The sequence below is a fragment of the Phaethon aethereus genome (genome assembly GCF_964289735.1).
Source record: "Phaethon aethereus genome assembly, chromosome: 2".
NCBI lineage: Eukaryota > Metazoa > Chordata > Aves > Phaethontiformes > Phaethontidae > Phaethon > Phaethon aethereus.
This window is the reverse complement of record NC_138582.1, coordinates 58,417,476-58,444,473: the sequence shown is the minus strand read 5'-3', so window position 1 is coordinate 58,444,473 and position 26,998 is coordinate 58,417,476. Positions and strand designations below refer to the sequence as shown.

Here is a 26,998-nt window from a genome sequence, read left to right as displayed (position 1 = left end):
GGGTCACGCGTGGCGGGGGGGCGGCAGGCCGGGCGCGTTGGTACATGGTGTGTCTCCCGCAGATCTGTCGCTGCTCCAGGAGGACCTGCAGGAGGAGATCGACGGATGTGAGTGGGGCCGGGGGGCGGCGGCGCGGAACGGCTTTCGGGCGAGGAAGTGGCTTCAGAGGGGAGAGCCCACAGTGCATTGTGGGAGGCGGGGGGAGGAGGAGGAGGCCATGCTCCGCGCTTTACTGTGTATATGACACGCACCCGGGCGCGTGTGGGGCAGGCCGGGCTCCGCCGGGCTTTCCCGCGGGGGAGCAGCGGCGGCGGCGCGCAGCGGGGTGCGTTGGGACGGCGGGGCGCGCGCGCGCAGGGGGCCGGGGGTTCCGTTAACGGCCACCGCGGGCGGGCGGGAGGCCGCCCTGCTGGGAGGTGTGGCAGGCTGCGGGCCGCCGAGGGGAGTCGTCCCCTCATGGCCCGGGCACGGGGGGATGCCTCCAGGGAGGAGGAACCTGCCGGGTCGGAGGCTGCAGAGTGTGGGTTGCTCGTTCCTTTTATATCTCTATCTCTATCTTTCTCTATATATGTATGGCTTTGTGGGTTTTTTTTGTGTCCCACTCCCTCCTTCCCCGCCTCAGGCCCCCTCTTCCTGACCCCGCTGGAGAGATGTGTGGAAAAGAGTTAATGTCAGGGTGCAAATTGCAGAATGTGGCGGTGGTGCAAAATTACTGACTCAGGGGTATGAAGCCTGGCTGGGCAGACTGTAAAATGTTACTCAGGTGAGAAGGTGTCTGTTGGTAATGTCAGTATCGAGGGAGCTTCCTGGAAGCAAGAGGAGGATAAATTTTGGGCGGAAAGTGAAAATGGAGGCGGAGGCAGCTGGTAACGCAGGCGTCTGCCTCGCAGTCTGCCGTGGGCATGCAGACCCTTGTCGCTGTCTGAAGGTATTTTGTCTGATGTGCAGTCTGCACAGCAATCCGCTCACCAGGACTACGTTGCAGGAGAAAAAGCTTTCATTTTATGTCTTACATTTTTAGGGGAGTGTTATTTTAACTTGTCAGAGCTTAACTGTAAACGTTTTACATCTTTTTCAGTTTGTGATCTGATGTTTAAAAGGCTTTTACCATGTGTCACCTTGCACAAAGAGGTAGCCTTTCTCTAAGGCTTTTTTTTTTCAATTCTGCTTGCTTGAAATTCAGATTGATAGCATAGCTGTTTGAAAACTTTGTGTGATTACAAAAGGACTAACACACTTTTAAAAAAAAGTGTGTTCTTAAATTTGCACTTAGATTGTGATTTTTCTTGACAGGAATTAAAGTAAGATATGTGTGCAGTCATTGGAGAGAGAATTCTGAACCCGTGGGTTTGGTGATGATTTGAATGTTATGGTCTTGTCTTTAAAAGCGTAATATATGTGTGGAGGTATGACTCAATCCAGATGAGAGCATACTGAAGGTAGGAGCCATAGAAATCTAAAAAGTTGAAACCTCATTAAAAATTACTGAGGTTTTGATGGAAGTAGATAAAAGCTAATAGCTCAGTAGTTATGTGTATTGTTTTAAGAGAAAAAAAACAGGAATCTGTTTGAATCGGTATGTGCTGTCTGGACATAGTTCAATCACACAATGTCTTTTATGGTGTTACATTTTATTGTCTTGTGAGGTGGGTTTGAGCTAAAGAAAAATAGTACAGACCAGGGAGACTGTACATATCTAGTCAAAAGCACTGTTTCTTGTGCTGTGGTATTTCTTTGAAATAACCATGTTTTGTACCCGTGTACAACAGGTCTTACACAATTTATGAAAGCGTTCCTAATTGATGTGTTGTTTGGGATTACATTTCATGGTTGCAAATAGGAAATAGACGTGTCAAAAAAAGACAAAACGCTCCAATTTTTGCCTGGCTGTGCCAAGCCCGAACCCCGCCCTACACTGCCTCTCTGGTAAATATTTCAAATATTTATAGCTCTTTCGAGCGGTTGAGTTGGACACTGAGTTAGAGGTGTGTTCCTGAAGTAGTAATGCAATTCTGGGGAAACTGGAAGTGCTGGCAGCTTTTATGCATGTGTGATTCTGCCAGCCATGGTCTTGCTATTGGATGTGCTAAGCTATATTTAAGGACAAACAAGGAAAGCGACGTGCGGGCATACCTGTAGTCCTGGTGGTGTAATTTAGGAGGAGAAATTAGGTAAATATCAAATAATATGAATTATAAGAGAAGACTGAGATGGGATCAATTGTTTGGCTATTTTGAGAAGTGAACTATCTAGCTTTTAATAAATCTTTGGGCTTTTAATTGATCTGGTATCAAGTAATAGCAAAACATTTGTGAGGTACACTGGAGGAGCCAGGACTGATTAAGACTAGATGCATGTGTACAGATCTGGATTGGACATCTGAAGCTTGATGTCTGATGAGGCATATGGCTTAGGACCATTTGCTGGACTAGGTGTTCTGTTGTAACTCATCAGTGAGTCTAGGTTTGATTCTGAATCACAAAAATGTGGGTTGTTTTTAATAATGATAATTTACAATGTGATTAACCATTTTAATTTTCTTTTGTACTTTTATTGTATTAGAAAGAATCATTAAGGTGACTAATAGATAGCTTTTATTGGTCATGTTTTAAAGCAGTAGGAGAAAGTCCTGGAGTCAAGCAAACAACAATGTGCAGTTGCTGATAAAAGTAATGAACCAAGCATCTTATCTTTAAATGTGCAGAGTTAAGAACAGCTATTTTATGATCGTTGTCTTTAAGGTCTCTGGAATTAAGTATTTTACTGGAAAGTTGGAGTTCAGTCAACAACTGTACAATTTGTGCTTTCCCTCATTTATTGTGCCAACTCACTGGATGCTAATTAACCTGAAATATAAAACAGTAAATTATTATATCTTTGGAGTACTGTTTTAATAGTTGCCTGTAAAAGAAAGTTTACCTTTTCCCAAAGAGAATTTGATAAATATTTAGGTTAAATGAAACATTACTAGATTTCAACAGAGTAGTAAATCTTCTTTTGGAGCCGTGGGAGACCTTCAGAATATATGCTGTGGAAGACACCTATTTAAAAATTGCCTTTTTTTTATTTGTTTAAGAGGTCAGAGATTAAACAAGAGCTTTATAAGAAATGCTTTTAGAGAGTGGTTGATAAACCATCTGGATTGACTTTAAATAATTAATTGCAGCTTTGGTTTGCATTTCTATTTTGAAAGCTTCTTATTATTTTCTGCTCTTGGTTGCTTGGTAACCACTGGAAAGCTCTGATTCCCCCCCCCCCCCTCCAAGGTGAATGCATACTTTACACCTGATGATACATTACACAGATGATTGCTTTAAGTAGTAACGTAGCTTGGCATGTGGTATTTCAGTACTTCAATTTTAGCTAATATTTTGCTTCTGTAGAGGTAGCTCCCTGATGTCAGAGGCTATGATAATAATTAAAGAAATTCTGGTTCTCCCATATTCAGCCAGTGTCTTTTCCTTGTTTGGTAGTTTGAAGTGTTAAAAAAAAAAAAAAATCAATTAATGTATCCTGGCTGAACATACAGAAGGTTATAAAAAAAAAAAAATTTCCTAAATGTAAGTTCTATTGTGAAAGGCAACTTTGTTATTGACCCCAAAAAGGTAACATATCATTGCATGTCATCTGTGTGAAGGTGAACCTAACAAGAATCCTTGCATGACATCCATTGAGGCAAAAAAGCTCCACCCTAAAGGCAACAGGGTGAAAATTCAAAGTGGAAGCCTGAAGAAGACTCCCTATCCCATCTGTCTGCTATAAGGTGGCAAAATTGAGGTAGCAGTTCAGTGTCAGCTGGACAGTTAGCCCTAATGCTACTTGGACTGTTGGCTTCCTTGATCTTTTGTCTAAAATCTTGCACAGTATACGAAAAGAAGTTGGGGGAAATTTGGCTTTTGTTCAAATCTTTGTTTTGTGCATACAAAATCAAAATAGAATAACATAACTGTATAAACTAAGTATAGAACAGAAAAGAAAATAAGCAACAGAAATGGTTGAAAAGCAAACATGGGGGATTGTAGAACTGTATAGTTTTGATGATAAGTAAAATGTTCCTTATGACTCTTCCTAGATAGTTTGTGTTCCACACCTCCTTCCCCCCCGGATGTTTCTGAAGATTGAACTGATCAGTACAGATAAATGCAATCAAATGTACCATGATGCTGACTTCTTTCAGTCTGTCCACTGATGTGTGCAGGATGTGTATTCTGAAAAATAGAGCCATCTGTAATTAGAAATCAGATTGTGAAAGAGGGTAGCTTTATTTAACTGGGGATTTTAATTGTGAATTGCATCATGAAAGAAAAGAAATTTTGATCTAATAACTGGTTTTAATATTGCTTTGCATTGGTGTTTTTTGAAAAAATGTTTATTATTGATAACTGGCAGCTGCATTTACATACAGCTTTTGACAGTTGCAAGTACTGTATACATGCTTTGGTGGTTATGTAGCTTAAAATTTGTATTCTGAAGCTTTACCTTTTATCATGTTGAAAAATGGTGAGTGATAGTTACCTTTTTCTGTACACTTACGTGTTCAGATGTTTTAACTAAAACCGCAGAAAATGGTATTTTAATATCTAAGGATAGTTTAGACAGTTGTAGTTTAGAACTGTTAAATGAGTTTTTACAGCTCGCTCTCTATATATATACACACATGCCTGTATGTAAACTTGTTTTCCTTAGCATAAGAGTTTAACAGTAAGATAGATTTAAAATTTAACAATAAGGTTTTTATAACTGGGAAATCTAGTGTTACTGGTTAGATTTTACTAGTGGATTAAACAGTTCTAAGGATTTAAAAAATATATAGTTGCTATAATCTGATACACCTCTGGTTTTAGTATTGAGTTCTTTTTCATTGATTGGAAAGGGAGGACAGGTCTTTCTAGCCTTTCCTCCTAGCATGCTTCTCAACTGTGAGTGAACCAGTTATTTAGCTGAGCTAAAGAAAATACTCTTTGTGCATCTGCAGGTGTCAAAAGATGGTTTATCTTTGATGATATGTTCTTGTTCCAGGTGAAGAGCAAATCCTCTGGCATTAGCAGTGAGCTTGTGTTGGTTGAATACTTTTAATTAAATTACTCTTCTGGATTTAGGGTAGCACACAGTCTCTTCCCAAATAGAAGCTAATTTCAATTTAATTTTTTTCTTTGAAGTTTTTTTCTTTGTTCATTATACTTAAAGTCAGAAGGTTGGCATTTTTTTGTTTGTTTGTTTTCCCTGTGGTGTCAAATCACAATCAAAGCTTGATGCTGTGTTGTAGTTTGTACTGCCTTGCATGCTGTGTTGTAGTTTGTACTGCCTTGCAGTGAATTATGCTGGGATAACTTGCATTCAATGTGTTAAAATTCACCTTACCTTTCCCGCAGCTGTACATAGTAATATCAGAAGCTTTTGTATTGTGGTTTCTTTGTTCCTTTACCGCAGAACAAGAATTAGCAAATTTTGCTATGCTGTTAGTTGTTACGTATAGACTACAAGTCAGGTCACTTCTTGGACTTAATTCCAACTTTGAGTACAGCTAAATTTCCAATGTAACATTCATATGCCATGTTGCAGTACTGACCTTTTGGTCTCATCAGAGTCTTAGCTCTGGTGAAAGAGTGCTGAGACAGTTTGAGTTACTGGGTTGGCATTTCAGTACTCTGCAATCTTTAATGTCTGTGTTGCAAAAAATAATAACAAATTAATGGCAGACTTTCTGTTTCAGTTCTCTGCTGTGACTGAGATTTTGTTCCTTTGGGAATCTAATAACCTGTTTTTAATGCTAATGAAGCATACTTGTTAAATCTGTCATTTCCCCTGGAGATCAGGTTTTAATTCTCCAGACTCTTCATTTAATTTCTTTGTCTTTTAATGGGGTGATTGACCCTTATACAAACTGGGAGACTCAGGTGAATGGCTGTGTCCCCACAGGGTTCTGATTTTAGTGGTCTCAGGTGAGTAATGGTTAGTGTCTTTTTCTTGAGCAATCTCTTAGGATCCTAGCGAGAAGGAGATGATGTGAGAAAGGGTTGTGCTTGATTTAATACAGGCTAATGAACCTTCCTCATGCTGCACATTTTCTCCATTACACATACCAGAGGATTGAAGAAGAGGTAATTTTCTAGGCTTTCAGCTTCAAGGCTGAAAATTTCTGATGGGAAATGTGCTTTTCACCAGCCACATTTTTATGTTCCTGTCTCTGGCAGGAATCCTCAATTAAAGTTGTCAGCTCCAAATTTTTTTTTTTTTTTTTTTTTTAATTTTGTCTTCTGATCTATCTCCTAGGGCTTCAGGTATTCTCCTTCTCCCTTTTTCTCCCACTTGGAGGAAAAAAACAAAAAGGGGAAGGTGTGAATGAGTTAGGAAAGAGATGGAAATTTTCAAAATCTTAAAAATGGAGTGAAACCTTGGTGTTCGTGCAGTTGTTTCTGACTGATGACCTGTTGTGGAGGTGGCAGACTGCAGTGCGCTGAAGGTAAAATGCCTCTCCTGTGGGTGTCTCTTGCTGCTGAGACTTTCCCTCTGTGTGGGCAGGAAGTTTTCATTGTAAGAGTAGTAGCTGCAAGAGATGGCTTATAACAGTAGTAGAACTGGATGAAAGGATAGCTTCTGCTTTGAGAGCTGGAGTAACGGTTCCATCTTTGGAAGAGCGAAGCAGGGACAGCTAAAGGAACCCAGAACATCAGGGCTTCTCTCTCTGCTTTAGAAAGTATAGCATAAGAAAAATTAATGTGGCTTTTTCTTGGTTTGGGTGGGACACCGCGGTTCTTTCTGGCAGTAGGGTGTTAAAATCCTGTCCAGTGTATAGGCTGAATGAAGTATCAACATATGTTTGTGAAGGTGTTCATTTGCAACAGCAGAACAACTGCACTGAGAGTTGAGAGTATTGGTTTGGTGGTGCTTTTTTGCTATTTTTAAGACAAAGAAAAATGAAAGGCAAATAGTACAGTAAATATGCATTATTCTGGGATACAATTTCTGTAAAAGCTAAATATATTAATGCGTAAAAGTGTCATTCTGTATGAGCTCTAATGCAGACTGTTGGAGCTGTTTTCTCCAATAAACAAGTCTGATTAAGTATTTTTTGTCTTGTTGCCATAGTGCCTGAACAGTTCCCAAATATTTGAATGGAAGAGAGACCACCTTTTCCTTCCTCTCTAGCCTGCAGAAGGAATATCTTGATTAGTCTGTAGGGATACCTGCTTGTACAAGTTTGCTTCTACGTATGTTTTTTTAGAGGAAACTCTGTTTAAATAACACTGAAATTAACACCCATGGCTGTTCTTTTTCTAAGAGTGACTCCACTGCATTCTGTACTGCTCAATCTTCTCCCATAGACCAGTTTTATACTTTCTACTGAGGGCAAGCAGGAAAATTGTGGGGAGTTGCAGAAGGAAGAAAAGTGTGGAGAGTTGCAGAAAGAATTTCTGCCTTTGAATGCTCAGGAAACATGAAGACTTATCCCACCAAGAGTTTTGACTACTGTTAAACAACATCTCATGAATGTTGTCTGGGGTTTAAGTAGGGAAAGGAGAGGTACGGTTAGGAAGTTCAAGGTGATTTATGTTGCAAAGCCATGTTTTATAGATTATGGACGTACTAGTCACAGAACTTGCCTTCTCTGCAGTGTTTAGCCCAAGTAAGTGTATTTCAGTTACCGTGACTGAACTAGACGAAGTAACTGCACAGTGGAGCAACACTTCATTCAGGTGGAGCAGTTGGGTTAGTGTTTTAACTCTTGGTGTCACATCAGCATTGCAAGCTAGCACAAGCCTTTGGAGCATTTGAGCTTCAGCTCCTTTCTTCATAATCCTCTCCCTTCCAGTTAGTCCAAGGTTAAAGCATAATTTGAAATTCATGGTTTTTTGTGTTTACCAGATAGCCAGTTAGGGGCAGAACTTGAGCATGGCCCCACATCCAGTGCATGCATATGTCCTGTGTGGTGGGTTGACCTTGTCTAGATGCCAGGTGCCCACCAAAGCCTGCTTTATCATTCCCTTCCTCAGCTGGACAGAGGAGAGAGTATAATGAGAAGAGTGTGGGTCAGGATAAGGACAGGGAGCAATCAGTCAGCAATTACTGTCATGGGCAAAACAGACTTGACTTGGGGAAATATTGCCAGTCAAAACAGACTAGGGTAATGAGAACTAAAACCAAATCTTAAAACACCTTCCCTCACCCCTTCCTTCTTCCTGGACTCAACTTCACTCCCAATTTTCTCTACCTCCTCCCCCTGAGCGGTGCAGGCGGATGAGGAATGGGGGTTGTGGTCAGTTCATCACACATTGTCTCTGCTGTTCCTTCCTCCTCGGGGAAGGACTTGTCACACACTTCCCCCTGCTCTAGCGTGGGGTCCCTCCCATGGGAGACAGCACTCCACGAACTTCTTTAATGTCAGTCCTTCCCACAGGCTGCAGTTCTTCACAAACTGCTCCAGCCTGGGTCCCTTCCACAGGGTGCCGTCCTTCAGGAACAGACCACTCCAGTGTGGGTCGCCGCGTGGTATCGCAAGTCCTGCCAGCAACCCTGCTCCAGTGTGGGCTTCCCACAGGGTCACAGCCTCCTTCAGGCACATCTACCTGCTCTACCCTGAGGTTGTCCACAGGCTGCAGGTGAAGATCTGCTCCAGTGTGGAGCTCCATGGGCTGCAGGGGGACAGCCGGCCTCACCGTAGTCTTCACCAGGGGCTGCAGGAGAATCTCTGCTCCTGCACCTGGAGCTCCTCCTGCTCCTCCTTCTTCACTGAACTGAACAGTCTGCAGGGCTGTTTCTCTCACATATTCTCACTCCTCTCTCCGGCTGTGATTGCTGCGTGCTGGTTTTTTCCCCCTTTCTTAACTCTGTTCTCCCAGAGGCACTACCACCATTGCTGATGGGCTCGGCCTTGGCCAGCAGCAGGTCTGTCCTGGAGCCGGCTGGCATTGGCCCTTTCTGACATGGCTGCTAGAAGCTTCCCCTTCTCACAGAAGCCACCCCTGTAGCACCCCCACTACCAGAACCTTGCCATGCAAATGCAATGCAATTTCATGGTGGGACCAGGGGGAACATCTTCGCTGAAGATGGAAGTAGAATTCTCTTTTCAGTGCTACAAAATTCTCAGTCTGTCATGGAGGCCATCAAAAACCCCACAAGCAGCAGTGCTCTGCAGAGAGAGGGTGGATACCTTTCTTCGACTGTAAGGAACTTGTAGAGGAGAAAAAAGTACCTTAGAGGAACTTCTTCCTCACACTAGTTGACTTTTGCTTCACTCCAGCCTCATGGCACGATTCTTAATTGTATGCAGTTGTTTGGAAGGTGTAAAAGGTATGGACATAAATAGCAGGGGACTTGAGTACCATGGTGATGGGCGTGACATGCTCCCAGCAGGAAATCGGTGGATAAAATATAAACTGTTGATTGTTTTAACTGGTAGCTTGGATGTCCCTTTCTTTGTTTCTATTTCCTCTGGACCAGCTTTTGTTGCAGGTCAAACCGTTAACTGGTAGAAGGTACATTGCACGTTGTGCAAATAAGTGACGAGTGAGCAATATGAGATAGAACTATTCCTTTGTTTCAGAACAAACCAGGATTCTCAGTGCTGCTTGTGTATGCCTTGCAAGGACAGGCTGGTCTGTAGCAACACCTGTCCTTGTTGCTTAAAGAATTTTGCATTGTCCCTTGTTTCCTCTGATGCTTGATGAGAAATGCAACTCCTTTGGCATGCTTGATAACTGTATCTTTTTTTGAAGGCCTTTGCTAAATGAAAATATTCTCTTAATCTGTTATGTTTAGTCTAGTGGGTCTTTTAAATCTGCTGTGCTATACTTGTGTAAGTAGTGTATGTAAATAGCTGCCGATTTTGATTCGTGTGTCTGTCTTTCATCTGCTAAATGCTTCCCCCCGCTCCCCTCCAAGCCTGTACTGAAGCTGTATTTTAAAGGGTTTGCTCTGTCTGTGCTTCAAGGTGTTAGCAAGCTCCGCTATGAAAGTGCTACATAGGGGCTAATGAGGTAAGCCTTGCTGAGTGATACCTGGATCTGGCAGGCAAGATGGTGGAGCTCGGCATTACAAATGCATTTCGTAATATTGTGTAACTGTCATCGCAATAGCTCTTGATTAATGTTACTGAAGCAGTGCAGTAAATTTGTGTTAGCAAATGAAGTTGAAATAGCGTGACTGATGCTTTGGTCTGTGATGCAACTGCAGAACCGGAGCTTGAATATAGTGTAGTATGAAAGGGTAAGAGTAATAAGTTCCTAACCGTGGACAGAGATGTTTAGCTTCTATGCTCATGCTGAGTGGATTTCTCTTTGTAGAGCATCATGATGCAAAATGATACTTATATAAATATGATATATACTACTTATGATACTTATATGTAGATCATGACACATATGAGATGATACTTATATGATAAGATACATCTTATATATATATGATATACTTCTTATATAAAATAAGATGGAAAGGCTGTAGTGAGGTGGGTGTTGGTCTCTTCTCCCAAGTAACTAGCAATAGGATGAGAGGAAATGGTCTCAAGTTGCACCAAGGGAGGTTTAAATTAGATATTAGGAAAAAATTCTTTACTGAAAGAGTAGTCAAGCATTGGAACAGGCTGCCCAGAGAGGTGGTGGAGTCACCATCACTGGAAGTGTTCAAAAAATGTGTGGACATGGCACTCCTGGACATGGTTTAGTGGGCATGGTGGTGTTGGGTTGATGGTTGGACTTGATGATCTTAGAAGTCTTTTCCAGCTCTAATGATTCTATGATTTTCAGTATTGAAGGGCTCAGAACACTACTTGTATTGTGCAGAAATCCAAATGTAAGGTGAATTTATTCTTTCATAGCATAAAGGATGGTGACTTAGAACAAAACTTGCTGCTATTGTTTTGTGGTTATGATATCAAATGTTTGGGCCTGTAGGACTACTATTTTTGCTTTAGGGTTAAACAGAAAAATTACTTGCTTGAACAGCAGAACTAAGTCCGTTATGCATGTAAGTACTGTATTAACCTGAACACGCTTATGGTAACAATTGCTGTAGACCATAGCAAATAGCCTGTACTACAGCTGAATAAAAATTAGTCCATTTTACTAGGTATATCTGTAGCAACTGCCATAGAGACTTCTTAATAGATCTTTGGGAGTGCAGAAGATAAAATGTGGGAACTAATAGTAATTGGAAATCTTGAATCTTTAAAATTGTTTGTTGCTCAGCTTTGAGAAATGAAGATTTTTAAAATACCTGTGGTCTTGTTACTGAGTTCCCATGCCAAAACGAGGGAGGGTGTGTTTCTGCCATGGACCCCATAGTGGATACAGAAGAACAAAAAGAATATGTGTAGAGCTTGCTGCTGAACAGTCCATGGCAGAGTTCATGCATTATTAATTAAAAGAAAAATAGTAATTATTTTTTTGAACATGATCTTGTGCACCTGTCTGTAAAAGACACAATATGATCAAGATCTTTGTGAAAGATACTATGATGATGAGATATGTAGTAGAAAAATCAACTCACTTGAAAATTGGCCTATGGACTATGGTTTCATAGGGGACTGGGTTTTAAATGGACTTCTGTTTTGTTGTATGCTCAGCCAAGCTTGTCAATGGTTGACTAAGCACCTCTAAACGGTCTGTCTCGGGAAGGTTGCTGCATGGTCCACGTTAGTTAATAATTGTGGCAATTGTTGTATCCTTGCCATAAAACAGAGGAGAACTTAAGGGAAACAGGAGAACTTAAAGCAGGGAGTGTTAATATATTCTTGGTACAGTATGGACCAGATGCAAATAGATAGACAAGCATGAACAACTGTCCTGGTTTCAGCTGGGACAGAGTTAATTTTCTTCCTGATAGCTGGTATAGTGCTGTGTTTTGGATTTGGGATGAAAGTAATGTTGATAACATACTGATGTTTTCAATTGTTGCTAAATAGTCAAGGACTGTTCAGCTTCTCATGCTGGCTGGCCAGCAAGTAGGCTGGGGGCACATGGGAAGATGGGAGGGGGCACAGCCAGGACAGCTGACCCAAACTGGCGAAAGGGATATTCCATATTATATGACATCATGCTCAGTATATAAACTGGGGGAGTTGGCTGGGGGGGCTGCTGCTTGGGAACTGGCAACTGTTGGGATCAGTCGGTGGGTGGTGAGCAATTGCATTGTATATCACTTATTTTGTATATCCTTTTATCACTATGATTATTACCCCTTCCTTTTCTGTCCTATTAGACTGTCTTTATCTCAGCCTATGAATTTTACTTTTTTTTTCCTGATTCTCTTCCCCCAGCCCATTGGGTGGGAAGTGAGTGAAGGGCTGTGTGGTGTCTAGCTGCCTGCTGGGTTAAACCAGACAACAACTTCTATAAACAACAGTCAAACAAATGATTGGACAGGAAAATGAAGGTAGAGAGAGGAGTTACTTGGCTTGTGCCATACAACAGGTCAGTGAGGAGGCAATATTCAGTTAACAGCCATTTTGATAGCTTTTTTTGGAATAATCTTCCAAGTGTAGGAAATATCAAAGTGACTTGGTTTATTGAATAATGCAAAGTATGCTCCTTATGCATTTTAGATGAGGAGTGGCTAGAATGTTGACAAATCATATTTGGGGCAAGTTGAAGACAAACATCCACTTGAGGGGCTTTGTTAGAATGGGAATTCTACCAGGTTGATGCCTCTCTTCACTTGGATTGCTGTCTTGATGATGAAAGCAAAAATTAATATGCAAGATAACTGTAACAGTACTTTGAAAGAACTATAAACTGTTCATTCACCGATTGATATATCACCCCTCTTTTCCCCATTGGTGTTAGTGTTGTATTTATCAGGATGCTGCCGTTTTGAGCGATCTCTTTTGTGACTATGAGCTGAGATACTGGATTTAAATAATAAGTGTTGCTCAGCATCAGTAGCAGAGGCACATCAAGCCCAATGTAGTGCTAAACTTAATTTTACAGTGCACACACACAGTGGAGTCAAATCCCCACACCGCACTTTCTCTTTGAACTAGTAGAAGGCATCAGACAGATTGTAAGCAGCTGCTCGTATTTTTGGTATTGATATTTACAACAGCTATAGAGTGGATTTAGCAGTTTTGTTGACTTAACTGGTTTTGCGAGGCAAAAATCATCATAACTTTCAGTTCATTAAAATCAGAGGCATCAGAGGTAGTCAATTTTGGTGCATGTTTGTCGTGGGTTGACCCTGGCTGGATGCTAGGTGCCCATCAAAGCTGCTCTATTGCTCCTCTCCTCAGCTGGACAGGGGAGAGAAAAAATGTAATGAAAGGCTCTTGGGTCAAGATAAGGACAAGGACATCCCTCACCAATTACCATCATGGGCAAAACAAACTCGACTTGGGAAAATTAGTTTAATTTATTACCAATCAAATCAGTGTAGAATAATGAAAGCTAAAACCAAATCTTAAAACACCTTCCCCATACCCATCCCTTCTTCCCAGGCTCAACTTCACTCCTGATTCACTCCCTTTCTCCCCCTAGAGGCACAGGGGGATGAGGAATGGGAGCTGTGGTCAATTTGTCACACGTTATCTGTGTTGCTCCTTCCTCCTCAGGGGGAGGACTCCACACACACTTCCCCTCCTCCAGCGTGGGATCCCTCCCACAGGAGACAGCCCTCCATGAACTTCCCCAACGTGAGTCTTTCCCACGAACTGCTCCAGCCTGGGTCCCTTCCACAGGGTGCAGTCCTTCAGGAACAGACTGCTCCAGTTGGGTACCCCTCAGGGTCACAAGTCCTGCCAGCAACCCTGCTCCAGCCTGGGCTCCTCTTTCCACAGAGCCACAGGTCCCGCCAGGAGCCTCCTCCAGCATCACAGCCTCCTTCAGGTATCCACCTGCTCTGGTGTGGGGTCCTCCCTGGGCTGCAGGTGGAGATCTGCTCCAGCATGGAGCTCCATGGGCTGCAGGGAGACAGCTGGCCTCACCAGGGGCTGCAGGGGAATCTCTGCTCTGGCGCCTGGAGCACCTTCTCCCCCTCCTTCTTCACTGACCTGGGTGTCTGCAGAGTTGTTTCTCTCACATTCTCACTCCTCTCTCCGGCTGTGATTGCTGCGTGCTGGTTTTTTCCCCCCTTTCTTAACTCTGTTCTCCCAGAGGCACTACCACCATCGCTGGTGGGCTCGACCTTGGCCAGCAGTGGGTCTGTCTTGGAGCTGGCTGGCATTGGCTCTATTGGACACAGGGGAAGCTTCTAGCAGCTTCTCACAGAAGCCACCCCTGTAGCCCCCCCACTACCAAAACCTTGCCACACAAATGCAATACAATGTTTTATATGTGAAAACATGTAGAGTGTGCAGCTGCCATGCTCTGCACCATCTAAGATGGCATCTACATTGGACCACTCACTGTAGGTGTATCATGGGAGAATAAATGTAGAGGGGAAAGAGAAGAACATTGAACATAATATTGAAGTTCAGAGGAGAGAAGTGGAGGAAGTAAAACTAGTGGTCGTTGATATAAAGGTCAGCATTTATTTATTTTATTCATGCATTTGATAGCTAAATAAAAATAATTATATTGGTGACAATAATTTTGTTGGTATTTTGACATAGATTCTTCAGTTTATGCTTCTAAATGTATAGTGTGAGCAACGGACTTTAAAATAGGAAAATAGGACCCTGTCAGAATTAATTTCACTGAATATTAAAGTGATTTTTTTTTTTCTTCCCAGTTGTTCATGTCACAACTTAAGTGTATGAATTTAAGTTCTGTAGTTTAGAAATCGATCTGGGTTCAGTGGTTTAGCTCCCTAGTGAAGGGTGCAGTTATAATGATACAAAAAAAAAAAAATTTATGCAGTTCATTTCCTGGATTGAGGAGTGTCTGTGTAACTTACTTCATGTGTGGATGCTGCAGAATGTGTTTGTTGCTTCCGAGTATGTCTTGAGTCAGCCTTCCAAGAATAGGAGCTTGCATACAGTAAAATGTTCTATGAGGAGCTCCACTGAGGAGCAGCTGAGGACTTTGGATTTGTCTCGTTTGGAGAAAAGGGGCAACCTCACTGCTCTCCTTGGCTTCCTAAGGAGGGTACATGGAGAGGGAGGTGCTGATCTCTTCTCCCTGGGATCCAGCGATAGGACACGTGGGAATGGTTCGCAGTTGTGTCCATCAGAGGAGGTGTAGGCTGCACATTAGGAAGCATTTCTTTACCAAGAAGATGGTCAGACACTGGAACAGGCTTCCTATAGAGGTGGTCGATGCCCCAGGCCTGTCAGTGTTTGAGAGGCATCTGTACAATGCCCTTAATAATTTGCTTGAGCTTTTGGTCAGCCCTGTATTGGTTCAGGCAGTTGGACTAGATGATCAGTGTAGGTCCCTTCAACTGATATAGTCTAGTCTAGAAAGACTAGTCTGTGTGAGAAAGGTGGATGGCATAATTATAAACACAGGAAAAACTCTGGTTTTAGTTGGATCAATGGGTTGAATTAAAGGCCTATGAGCCTACCCAAGGATGTAGCCTGTTCCTTGTTAACTTAACCTGGCATAAAATCCTAACTTGCATTATGAGTGCATTTTTACCTTCCCCCACCTTTCCTGTGAAAATAAAACTGATTCTTGCAAAAAACCAAAACAAACCAAAAAAAACCCCAACCAAACCTGCAAACCCAGACCAAACACAGGTTCAAACAAACAGTTGTGTAAACCTAGGATTGCTAAGTTTCTTTCCCTTTGTGTTGCAATAACTTTCTGCAGCTGTCCTTTTTTTTTGTGTGTGTGTGTGTTTTGGGACTTCCCTTCCTCCCCCTGCAGTTTGTTATCCTCTACTTTAGGCATGTCCAAGAGCACTAGTGTCTCTCCCCAGATTGCTTTTCCATCTTCTTTGTCTCACAGCTTCTAGCGTACTTTCTTCGTTGTGCCTGTCTCATAGATTGTTCGTATACCCTTGCTCTTTTCCCATTACTTCTTAATTTGATTTCTGGCAAGGATTTTACGTCCTATCAGCAACTGCAGATCCCCTCCTCTAGGGATGGGCTTTTATTACCAATTAAACAATGTCTATTGATTCTCTACCTAGAAAATGTGAGAATTAGTTTGTCGGTAAAGGGCTGCCATTAACTCAGTTTAGGCCTAAAAACATTACTCATATGGAGAATTTGATGTTAAATCTTTTGACATTTGAAATATGTTAAGGAAGGTGTTCAGAAAATGGTAGCTGCTTGTGTATTCTGAATATTGAAGGTAATGATACAATGTCTGATAACCAATTTACATAACACAGTATAATTATATGGAAGGTAAGAGGACAATAATCTTTTATTTTTGCCTCTATAGAGTTCACTTTTTGAAAATTGTTATTGGACTTGTAGATCTGTCTTTGTCTTCTCTCCATCTCCATTTGCCAGTTTTCAAAAGGCTTTTCAGAGAAAGAGTGTCTGAAGACTGGCTAGACTGAAGAATAGTTGTAGTGTACTGTAGTGTTGTATTTTCAGGAGTAAAGCACATGACCTGGGATAGTTCTTGCAAATAAGTGATTGCATTTGCAGTACTAGCAAATAAGTGATTGCATTTGCAGGCTAAGATATTTGTTATGGGACTGAGTTTTCAAGCAGTTTAGGGGGCATATGGAAGCCAGAAAACATGGTAGTTCAGATCCTAGTTCTTCAAGCTGGTCTGCAGAGCAGGGATGGACCCCTTTTCCATTTCATTGTGGTTCCATGTTGATAAAGGTATCTGTTTATATGAAGCTCCCTATTGATGTGCTGTCTAGTATTTAAGCGATAGGTGAATTGTGCCTATTTTAATTGGTAATGGGGTGTAGCCACACACATCTGAACTTTTTAACATGCTTAATTTAGATTTTTATTCTCTAAAAAAATTTTGTTCTGTTAGATGATGATATTGTATTAAGTATTTATCTCTGGGCTAATTGCCGTTACGATTTTAGTCTATGTGCCTTCAAAAAGCTGACTTTAGAATTAGCTAAAAGTCATTTGCTTAATAAAAACATAAGGTATAAAAATATTGTTTGTCAGCTAAAAATCTGAACCTTGGATGTTTAGTGAAACATCATATTTGGGAATTTAGAGAAAATTACTCAAAATCTATTTAGTCCAATTTATACGTAATCAATCCCTCTTGTATAGAAAATGCTTCATGGGGATTGGGGAAAGCTAGGGGGGATGATGTAGTGCATTTAGTAAATATTTTGTCAATGGGACCTTGCCTAGACTTCTGTATTTCAGACCAACAACAGACATCATTTTAGTGTTAAACTACTGTGATTATAAGGAATATTTCTGGTGTCTCTGATAGTTGGTGTGGATGACTACAGCTCAGAGTCTGATGTGATTATTATACCTTCAGCCCTGGACTTTGTCTCACAAGATGAAATGTTGACGCCTTTGGGAAGACTGGACAAGTACGCTGCAAGTGAGAACATATTTAACAGGTATGCTTTTTAAATGTCCTGTCTGGCTAATGGTATGCAAGCTATTCACCTGATTCAAATCTGACCAAAGTTAATTTGCATGAAATACAAATAATTGAAAAAAAAAACCAAAAACAAAACCAACAACTTTACAAAATTCTTCAGTTTCCACTCCTCCTTCTGTTTGCTGATACTCCTACTTACAGAGAGCAAAATATTAATGATAACAGAAAAACATTTGCTTACCTTTAAGCAACTGTAGTTCAGAACTACTTGAACTTTCTCATTAATTGGACCACATCCTTTTAGGTTTTGTTTGGATGCTAGCATTCCTTTTGACACTAAAAGATAATAGTAAACTGTATCCATAACTCTGTGTGGAAAGTGACTTTAAGAAAATACTTCATGAATGGTCAGGAGAGGATAGTGAACAGCACTGTAGATTGCCAGAGGAACCCAAAAAATGTTATCTGCATCCATAGTTTACAGTTTGAGTATTGCTGCTCCTGGTTATTGAAGATGAAAAGCTGCTGAAAAGAAAGTCTTGTCTTATCCACTTAATACTGTGATCTGCATTTTCCCCTTTTTATTTCTGTAATGCCACTGAGCTAGTTGTTCATTTAAAAGTACAGATACTGTAGCATACTTCAGACAGCCCCCCCCCCCCATCCCCTGTATACAGACACTCTGCAATGGAATGGAGAAATGCAAAATGAGCATTTGTTTTAATTGTAACTGCAAACAGTTAGAAGATCACAAGATTCTGATGGCTTATTTTAACATAGTTTAGTTTGCGCTCCAAGTAAATCTTTAATAAAGCATGTTTGCTTTTATGTTGAATTCTTAATTCAGTAGTATGCGGAAGTCTATGATCAACCACCCCGTAGATTAGCCTCTGTTTTGTTTTTTGTGGCCTGAGTTCTGTAAGGATTTAGCCCTGTGCTTAACTTGAATCATGTGAAGTATACTTAAAATATCCTTACATGTCCATACTACATGTATGAACATCCCTCGTTTGGAAGGTTTTCATACTGATTGAACTGAAAGTAACAATTCTAGAATGGTTTCTCTTACTACAACCTGCATAAATCTGTATGCATAAGTTAGTTCTGAAATGCTGATTTTTAAAGTGTTTTGTTTTCCTGAAGTACAAAGTTTGTGGTATTTTACAATTCTATATGAAATCATCAATTTGCCAACAAGGAGAGAGTTTTTGTGTGCTTGACTTTTCATGGGGAGGGAGGGAAGAGGAGCCTTTAGGGCTAGAGGTGACAGTTACGTAATAAAGGCCAGTAGGGAGGAAAGCGAGCTCAGAAATCAAGTTGTGTGACTTGCATTTTAAACAAGAATAGTGGTCCTATTATTTTACTTGCACATTTAAGAAAAAACTGTCTCTCTGATTCTCTCAGTATGGATTGCATGGGCTGTGGGGCATGCATAAGCTTGAAATTTTTTTAATGATGCTTTCCAGCTTGATGCATTCTGTGCTTGCCCATGCTTTTCTGCAGGGGAAGATGGGTGGAGTAACTATAGTTTTCCCTGGGTTTTCTTCTGTGTTTGCTTGTTTGAGCCGCACTGCGACACTACCCCCCCACCCCCCCCCAGCATAAGCATGTTGTTTAATCCTAGCTCTCTTTGTAGGCCTACTGTGTTATGTAGCATAAGAAAATACAGAAAATATCACTAACGGCTATCATATGCTATGACTGTGAGTAGCAGTTATATCACTGTAAGGGATAGTGAGTAACTATTGCAAGCAGTTTATGATGATTCGGCATTAGTCAGTCTCAGGAATAATTGGAGAGATTTTTGCTAGACAGATGAACTGGAGCATTTCATAGGGAAAAGATAAGAATAAACAACTTAAATGTAATTTAATTTATCTCTCATAGTATGGTATAATCACATCCAATTATTTCAGTGTAGTTTAATATTATTTTATATTATGATTGAGTTAATAATATTTTGGCTGTTTCTGTGACCTTGAACCTGCATTTGTGTGGAACCTTCCAATTACGGATGTCCAAACCCTTGAAACATAATAATTGAGCCTGGATAAATTAGGGTAAATTACTTTTTTTTTTTCTTTAAATGGATGAATTTGCTCTTAGTGTGGGGTGGTTTTTTTTTTTTTTTTTAAAAATATTTCAATTTCATGTTAAGTATTATTTCTCTTTGAATTGATTATAACTTTCTATCTGGTTAGCTATCTTCATACGTATCATATTTGCAGTGTGTGACTATATGGAATGATTGAAGTGCTTTGTAACAATTACTACAAAAGCCTAGTCTCCTTTGAGTGGATTCCTTGAGTGCTCCTAATTTCTCAGCTGGTGTCTGAAGGCCAAAGCCAGTTGCTCTGAGATGGAAATGGATCTATGTCTGCAACCTAAGAAATTTTAGCAGGTTGGACTTGGAACTTGCAAATAGGAGTTGCTTCTTCATTTAAATATATATGATTTTTGACAAGATGAACTGAGAAAATGGAGTTGCTGTGTGACAATTTTTGGCATGTTATGGTCTCTGTCCTCACTGTTTTGAGAGTTGCTGCTCAGCACCACAGATGTTTGTCTTAGTCTATGAGAACGGAAGGGAACCTGACAAATATTAAAATAAATAACCCCTCTTGTATGGTTTTATAAATGAAGAGGCAGCCTCCAGACTGTATTTGAGAAGCATCTCTAGCATATGCCTTAATAGTCCAGTATCATATTGCAGCATGAGTAGATGCTGAGCAGAACGCCAAGACCATTACCCTGAAACACAAGGTCTCCTTGCCTTGTATCAGGTAGCAGTGGTGTGTGTGCATGCATGCGTGGATGAGGATTCCCTTTTGTTATTTGCTGTAAAAACCAATTGCTGCTGCATATTGGAGTATAGCTTTTGTCTCTTTGCACTTTAAAAATCTTTTGTGGGTTTTCCTGAGCTTTATTGCCATTAACTTGCTTCCATTCTTCATTAAAAAGGCTCAGAGGTATACAACACTCACCAATAGATCTGTTGGAACAGTGAGGCAGTTCTGGAACAACAGACCCTTCCTTTTGATCAGCCTACTTTTTGCGTAATTGCTGTTGCCCTTTCTCTTCAAACCAAAGCAGATTTTGGCAGCAGACTCTCATTCATCAGTATGATCAACCTTGGATATCAAGACTGTATCTACATATCAATGTAGACATTTTTAAGCTATTCTCTTGCCATAGTTCTTTGTGTTCTGCAGTACTTCTTTGCTTTTCCCTTGGGAGAATACATGATGTCTTTCAACATAGTTTTTTTTAAAAAACAGTTTAACTCAAAATACTCAGAGCAGCACTCAGCAGTAACTGAGGATATATTGGATCTCAAGGAGGGATTAAGCATAGGTGTTTGTACTCACATAGAACTTATTAGTATCACATTTGCTGTCTACACTGTAGGTGAGGATTTGGCCTAAAGCATTCTGGGTAATTTGTCTTTTTTTTTTTTGGTTAAAAGATACGCTTCTCTGGCTTCATGGCACAGACGTGGTTTCTGATATGGTCAGTAGAAGGTAGCCTTCTTGCTTTCTAGACTCTAGATGGAAGAGAGATTGGCATCAGGAAGGAGGCTGTACCATGTATGGTAGTGAATTATTTTAATGTGGTTATCTGGTTCCCGATTCCAACAGTCACAATATAAACCTTGGTTTTACATGTCTGTAATTCTGGAAAATAGTCTAGAAGTTTTTAGAATATATGTTCTGTTTCAAGAACTGAGAAATCAATTTCTTTACAAGGAATTAAGGATAACGATAAATTTTTAGATGTATTGGGGATATACCATAAGCCTTTCCAGTTCTCCACTCGCTTTTGCAGAGTCAAGAATGTAATTTTGCTGTGGATTTAAAAACTAGGACTTGCCTGCAGAAAGTACCCCCACTAAAACAGAATAATGCTGTTTTCATCCCCTGCTGTAATGCACATCAAAAACCTCTCTAATACAGTGTGTTTAGTGGGATGTTGAGAATCTTATCAAGACCTTCCTTAAGTATAAGAAATGACCTTTCCTTATTTTCATTTACGTATGATCAGATTATAACCAACAAGTTAATTGAGAATTTGATTATACTACAGGTTTTTTTTCTCCCCGCTCACTTTCCTTCTGTTTGTGCAGCCTAACCCAGTGTAAACTTGCTCTTTTTTGGGGTATTAATGTTGAGTACTGCCAATAAAGAAATGCCAAACTCATACCAAAGCCATGCAGGTAGAACTATAATGGCATTCATTTTGACTAGGACACTTCTCATCATTTTAGGATAAATGAGGTTATCTCTCCTAATCTTTAACTCTCCTTTGCTCTGTTTTCACGTTTCAGTGTTTGCAAGTGCACTGTATGTCAAAGAATAAAATTCGGTAAAAATGAAATAAAGCTCAAAACACATGTTTCCTGCATACAAATTTGCAAATGGGGCATACCAAATAAATTACTTAAGTTTAACTTTCACTATATAGATTGCCAAAGTTTACCTTGTGAGTGTACATTAAAATGATGTAAGCTGAACTATCAAAGGACAGAATTTTCTCAAAGCACTAAGTCTTAATTACTTCAACAATACTGAATGCACCTCTGTGTATTTAGCCTTTCTTCTTAAGAAGGGTGCAAAGATGTTGATTTTGAAATTGGGAGTTTATTCAGAATATCTTTTGAGATTGTTTGAGGAGAACGGCACCTAGCTAAGCTCGATAGTCACTTAAACACGAAACGTCATGAAATCTTGATTTAGAAGTTCTGCAAAAATGGGCAAAGAAAAAATTATCTTCTTTCCTTCTCTTTCTCTCTTTTGCTTTGTTTTTTCTTTTAACATATGCTTACTAGCCAAATGCAGTCCTTGTGCAGATGAACTAATTTAAACTCCATAGGAGACATTTATTAAAGGGCTAATGATGGTGATTGGTACACAGTAATTATACCACTTAGAACTCCCAGTATTGATTCCAAATAAGGTGAAAGGAGTGTATAAAAGGAGTTTGAATGAGCCAAGCAAAGATATTTATAGCTCTTCTCAGAGTATATTGTCGCAAATCCTAATTATGTCTGTGCATGCAGAGTCTTCAAAATATCTGTTCCTTGCATGTGGACATAAAGGCAGGGTGTTTGTAATCTGTCCCCATTTTGTCCTGCTGCTAACTGCAGTGAAGTGCGCCTACTATCAGTATCCTAACTGTCAGTTTTTCTACTATTGGACAAGCTCTCCCCATGCATGCTCATGAAAACTTGAACTTTGCTAATGTTGCGGTTTAGCCCCAGCTGGCAACTAAGCCCCACGCAGCCGCTCACTCACTCCCCCACGGTGGGACGGGGGAGAGAATCGGAAGAGTAAAAGTGAGGAAACTCATGGTTTGAGATAAAGACAGTTTAATAAGTAAAGCAAAAGCCACGCACGTAAGCAAAGCAAGACAAAGAATTCATTCACTACTGCCCATGGGCAGGCAGGTGTTCAGCCATCTCCCGGGAAGCAGGGCTCCGTCACACGTAATGGTTTCTTGGGAAGACAGACGCCATAACTCCGAACGTCCCTCCACCCCTTCCTTCTTCTTCGTCCCAGCTTTATATACTGAGCATGACGTTATATGGTAGGGAATATCTCTTTGGTCAGCTGTCCCAGCTGTGTCCCCTCCCAGCTTCCCGTGCACCCCCAGCCTGCTCGCTGCAGGCCAGCACGAGAAGCTGGACTGTCCTTGACTACTTAGCAACAACTCAAAACATCAGCACCTTATCAACATTTTCTCATCCCAAATTCAAAACATAGCCTCACGCTAGCTTCTATGAAGAAAATTAACTCTACCCTGGCTGAAACCAGGACAGCTAGTTATCCTCTACTTCTGCACTTAATAGCTGAAGTGCTTGTACTGCATCCTACACTCAACCCTTTGACCTATGGTTTGGCCTGTAAGCTTTTTAATGGATAAATGGATGCATTGCTGCTTAGGTGGCAGTCGTATACCAAAGACACATATGGTGAATAAATAATTTTCTTTGAGAATTCACAGCTATAGGTTTATTGATTTGAAGCTTCATTTGCCAGAGCAGCTAACAAAAGTCTCTTTGGACCTGGAGGAATCAGGTACAAGATCTGACTGAATGGGTCAGAAGATGTGACTTTTATTAATTGTTGCAGCAAAGACAATTCTGCTGGCACTGAGGACGTGTAAAGGTAGATGTTCTTACTGGAGCTTGATATCTCATTAGAGACAAGCACTGCACAAACCCAAGCCAGTAGCAGAGGGGAAATGGCAAGAAACCATTAATCCTAGTCCCAAATCATGCCCTGATAACCAGGAGTAATGTATGGTAACAGAACATATGCCATTGAAATAACTTATATTTTCATCATTAATAATGGTGGAGTCATTTCTGTCACATACGTACTTGAAGGAGTCTGATTCCTTGTCAGAATGCAGTTTATGGGCACATATTGCCATTATCCCAAGAGGAAACCTGTTCCTCTTCTTTTTCCCTGTCACAGGAGGTATCTCCTTGCCTCTTGAGCATGAAGCATGTCTGCCTGTTTTTGTTTTGTTTGTGTCTAGACCAGACAGGTTGTCCTTCAGAGCTCTGTTACAATTTCACAAATGCTCACCTGGTACTCACCTGGCAAGTTGCTGGGCAAGCTACTGCTTGCCTGATGTTATGCTACTATGGATTGATAGTTCATGGTAGTCCTCTGTTGTAAGATTTTGTAGCTCTACCACCAATGCTTGCATGAGATGGAAGATCAGACTGCCAGACAGGGCACAAGGGACCCTTGCTTACTGTACTCTTCAGTAAGTGGAGCATGTTGAAGTGTGACCTTGGAGGGCTCAAGTCATTCCACATTAGTTGCCTACATGCTAGCTCTCAGACTGTGGCAAATGCGAGCTAGGTTTAGCTTTGTGTCCTCTGTTTGTGCCTTGGAGGCACAAGAAGAATTTTGACAGATTGTTGGGGGTAGTGGCAGAACTAGGTCAGAGCCCATAATGTTTGGAGGACATGTATGGACATCATCTCTCTGAACACTGGATGGAGTTAAGAGATTGCCCTGTCATTACTAGATGCCTACCCAGTTAGGTTTTCTAAAGTGAGCTTAGCTTGCCCTGTTGCCTTTTGTTGTAATGCTTTTTACCGGAATCTGCTAAACCTAAAAGTAGATGCATTGATTCCTTTACAAGCCAAAGAGGGAAATACCACCTGGATGCAGGTAGGGACCATCATCTACCTTTAGTCCAGGGAAGAAGTTGAATGTCCTTTCCTATCTTGGAGTGGATTTGATAAATAAGTCATATCTACTTCAGGTTAGGATTTGTGTTTCCATCTCCACCTCTTGAGCAGAAGGTTTGTGGCCTTCAGCTTACAGGGTGACTACTTCTGCATAGCCATCTGTCCAACTCACAGGAACTAACAAAGACTTACTGTGGGATTCCACCACCACAGTTCAGGATACTGCTAAAAAAGCTCTGTGAGGAGATGACAGTCTTCTCAAAATCCCAGCATAGTAGAGGGCTGTTCCGTAGTCCCCAGGAGCCAGATGGGATGTAGTACTGTTTATTGTGGTTCCTTACTTGCTGAGGCCAACTCAGTAGGTCAGTTGACTTGTCTCTCGCTTTCCAGGATTACATTTCATATATAGGAGACACATGCATCCAGGCAGGCTGGTTTATGAAATATGCTTCATCTGTTCCTCTTCTCTTTTCAGAGGTGTCCAGCCCTTTAAAAGACCAAGTCAACTCTGCTTCTAGGTTAGTGTGTCACATAGTCTGTTTCCCTCCATTAGGACTTTGATAGCTGAACTTCCAACTGCCTATCAAGATCTCTGCTGAGTGATGTTGCACTTTTACCAAGCTGAAAAGAGTGTGGGAGAGGAAATTTGTTAAAGGCAAATGGTTTTCATACAGTTTTGCAAGTGGCCAATGTGAAACATTTAAATAATTGATTTTCAGTTTGAGAAAATGGAAATGTCTGCTTAGCTTTGGGAATACAAGACAACCTACTGCATTTCTCCAGTTGCATGGAATTGTGAAGTTCTCAAGTTTTCCCCATAGACTAGGAATGAAACCATCTGTTTCTGTACCAGTTTGTGACCATCGCTTATGTTCACCGTTTGTAGTGAACATGATCAAGTTTAGCTATGCTTCTGCTCTTGTCTACAGCACTGCTGTTTGTCAACAGTGCTTATATCTGGGCTACATCCTAATGCTGTTTCTGTCAGTCTGTTCTAGAAATACCTGGCACTTGATCCTTGCTGCTTCAGCATTTTGATAAATTGCTCCAGGGCAGCACAAGAGCTAGCGTGTGTTGGACACTGTTCCTTGGCCCATTCCACTGTTGGGATAATCTTGCTAGCTCTCTGAACTAATGTCCAACCCACACTGTCTAAAAGGGTGAAAAAAGAGAGTTATGCCATTGCAGGCTCACCTTGAGGAGAAAGGTTGATTGCAACACATTGCCAGCTGTGTTGTTTAAAAACATAATGTTTAGGGCTTTCTAAGTAACTGATGGGTATGGCTTTGTAACATAGGCTGCAACAGAACCTTGGAGGGCAGAAAGCCAAATTTGACTATATCTTGTCACTGACAAGCTAATCCTTAGACAAATTTCTGATGCATTAGAAGTAGTAACTGAGTTGATTCTGACTTGTTTAATATTTTCTTAATGCTTTATTTTCTGCTTTGCTTCATGTACGTCACAGGCACACATGGGCTAGTACATTTTATTTTCACAGCATATACGAATGAAGTTTAGCTTCTAAATGTCAGCATCAGAATGGAAATCTTCAGCTTGAGTGTTCATGCTTTTGTTTGTGAAATAAGTTCATAATTCTGTTTAAAACTGTTCTTGTTCCATACAAAGCAAGGCAACACAAGTTAGGGAATTCAGAGTTGAGGATGGAAGGCTGACACTGACTGCCTAACATTCAGCTCCTGTTTGCCCACTTAGCAGATGATTACTATTTTTTATCGTCGTGGCTGGTTTCCCTTATCCTTGTAAACCAAAGGGACACTTTTAATGTCACATTTAAAGTTAACAATTCTTTAGGATTACACCAGGTATCAGGATTAAGAATTCCCAAAGCAGGACTAACTAAATTTACTGAGTTAAAAGTGAATCTATGTAAAATTTTACTGTTTTGTTTAAGAAACTTGTATGATTGCATAACTTTTTGATTCGGCTGTATTTCTGGACACAAATAATGCTAATTTTTAATCTTTCTTGTAAACTAGGCAAATGGTGGCTCGAAGTTTGCTGGACACTTTGAAGGAAGTCAGTGATGATGAGAGAGATTGTATTGCTGTGTTGGAGAGAATCAGCAGATTAGCTGATGATTCAGGTAGGTAGCATTAAACATTTTACTGGGCTAATGAGGGAAGGTCAGAATTGCTGAACCTGCGTTCAGCACAGGACCATTTTGTTCTTTCTTGTCTTCAGTATTCAAACTAGGGTTCTGCAAATGCAATAAAATGCTGTAAAATTTCATTTTGCTAAATCATACTCCCAAAGATTACTTTTTCCCTTACTAATTTTCATCAACAGAATTCAGCCCCTTCAAAATGTAGGATTACCACTTTCCATCAGTACATTTTTGAATAACTTTTATTATGTACGTAGGCTACTCAGCAAATCTACATGATTATTTTAGATTTGTAGATAA

The 26,998-nt window shown here is 40.7% G+C and overlaps 1 protein-coding gene across 1 annotated transcript in view; it reads left to right on the top strand.

Annotated features, from left to right (window-relative positions):
* Nucleotides 1-240: 240 nt before the first annotated feature.
* The window catches only part of PPP4R1 (protein phosphatase 4 regulatory subunit 1), a gene marked incomplete at both ends in the record, with an annotated part of 72,208 nt that continues 45,450 nt past the window's right edge, over nucleotides 241-26,998 (top strand). The window contains 3 exons of the mRNA XM_082014525.1: nucleotides 241-325; nucleotides 17,244-17,379; nucleotides 26,571-26,677. Coding sequence (XP_081870651.1) covers nucleotides 241-325; nucleotides 17,244-17,379; nucleotides 26,571-26,677 — 328 coding nt within the window. The remainder of the gene's footprint in view (nucleotides 326-17,243; nucleotides 17,380-26,570; nucleotides 26,678-26,998) is intronic.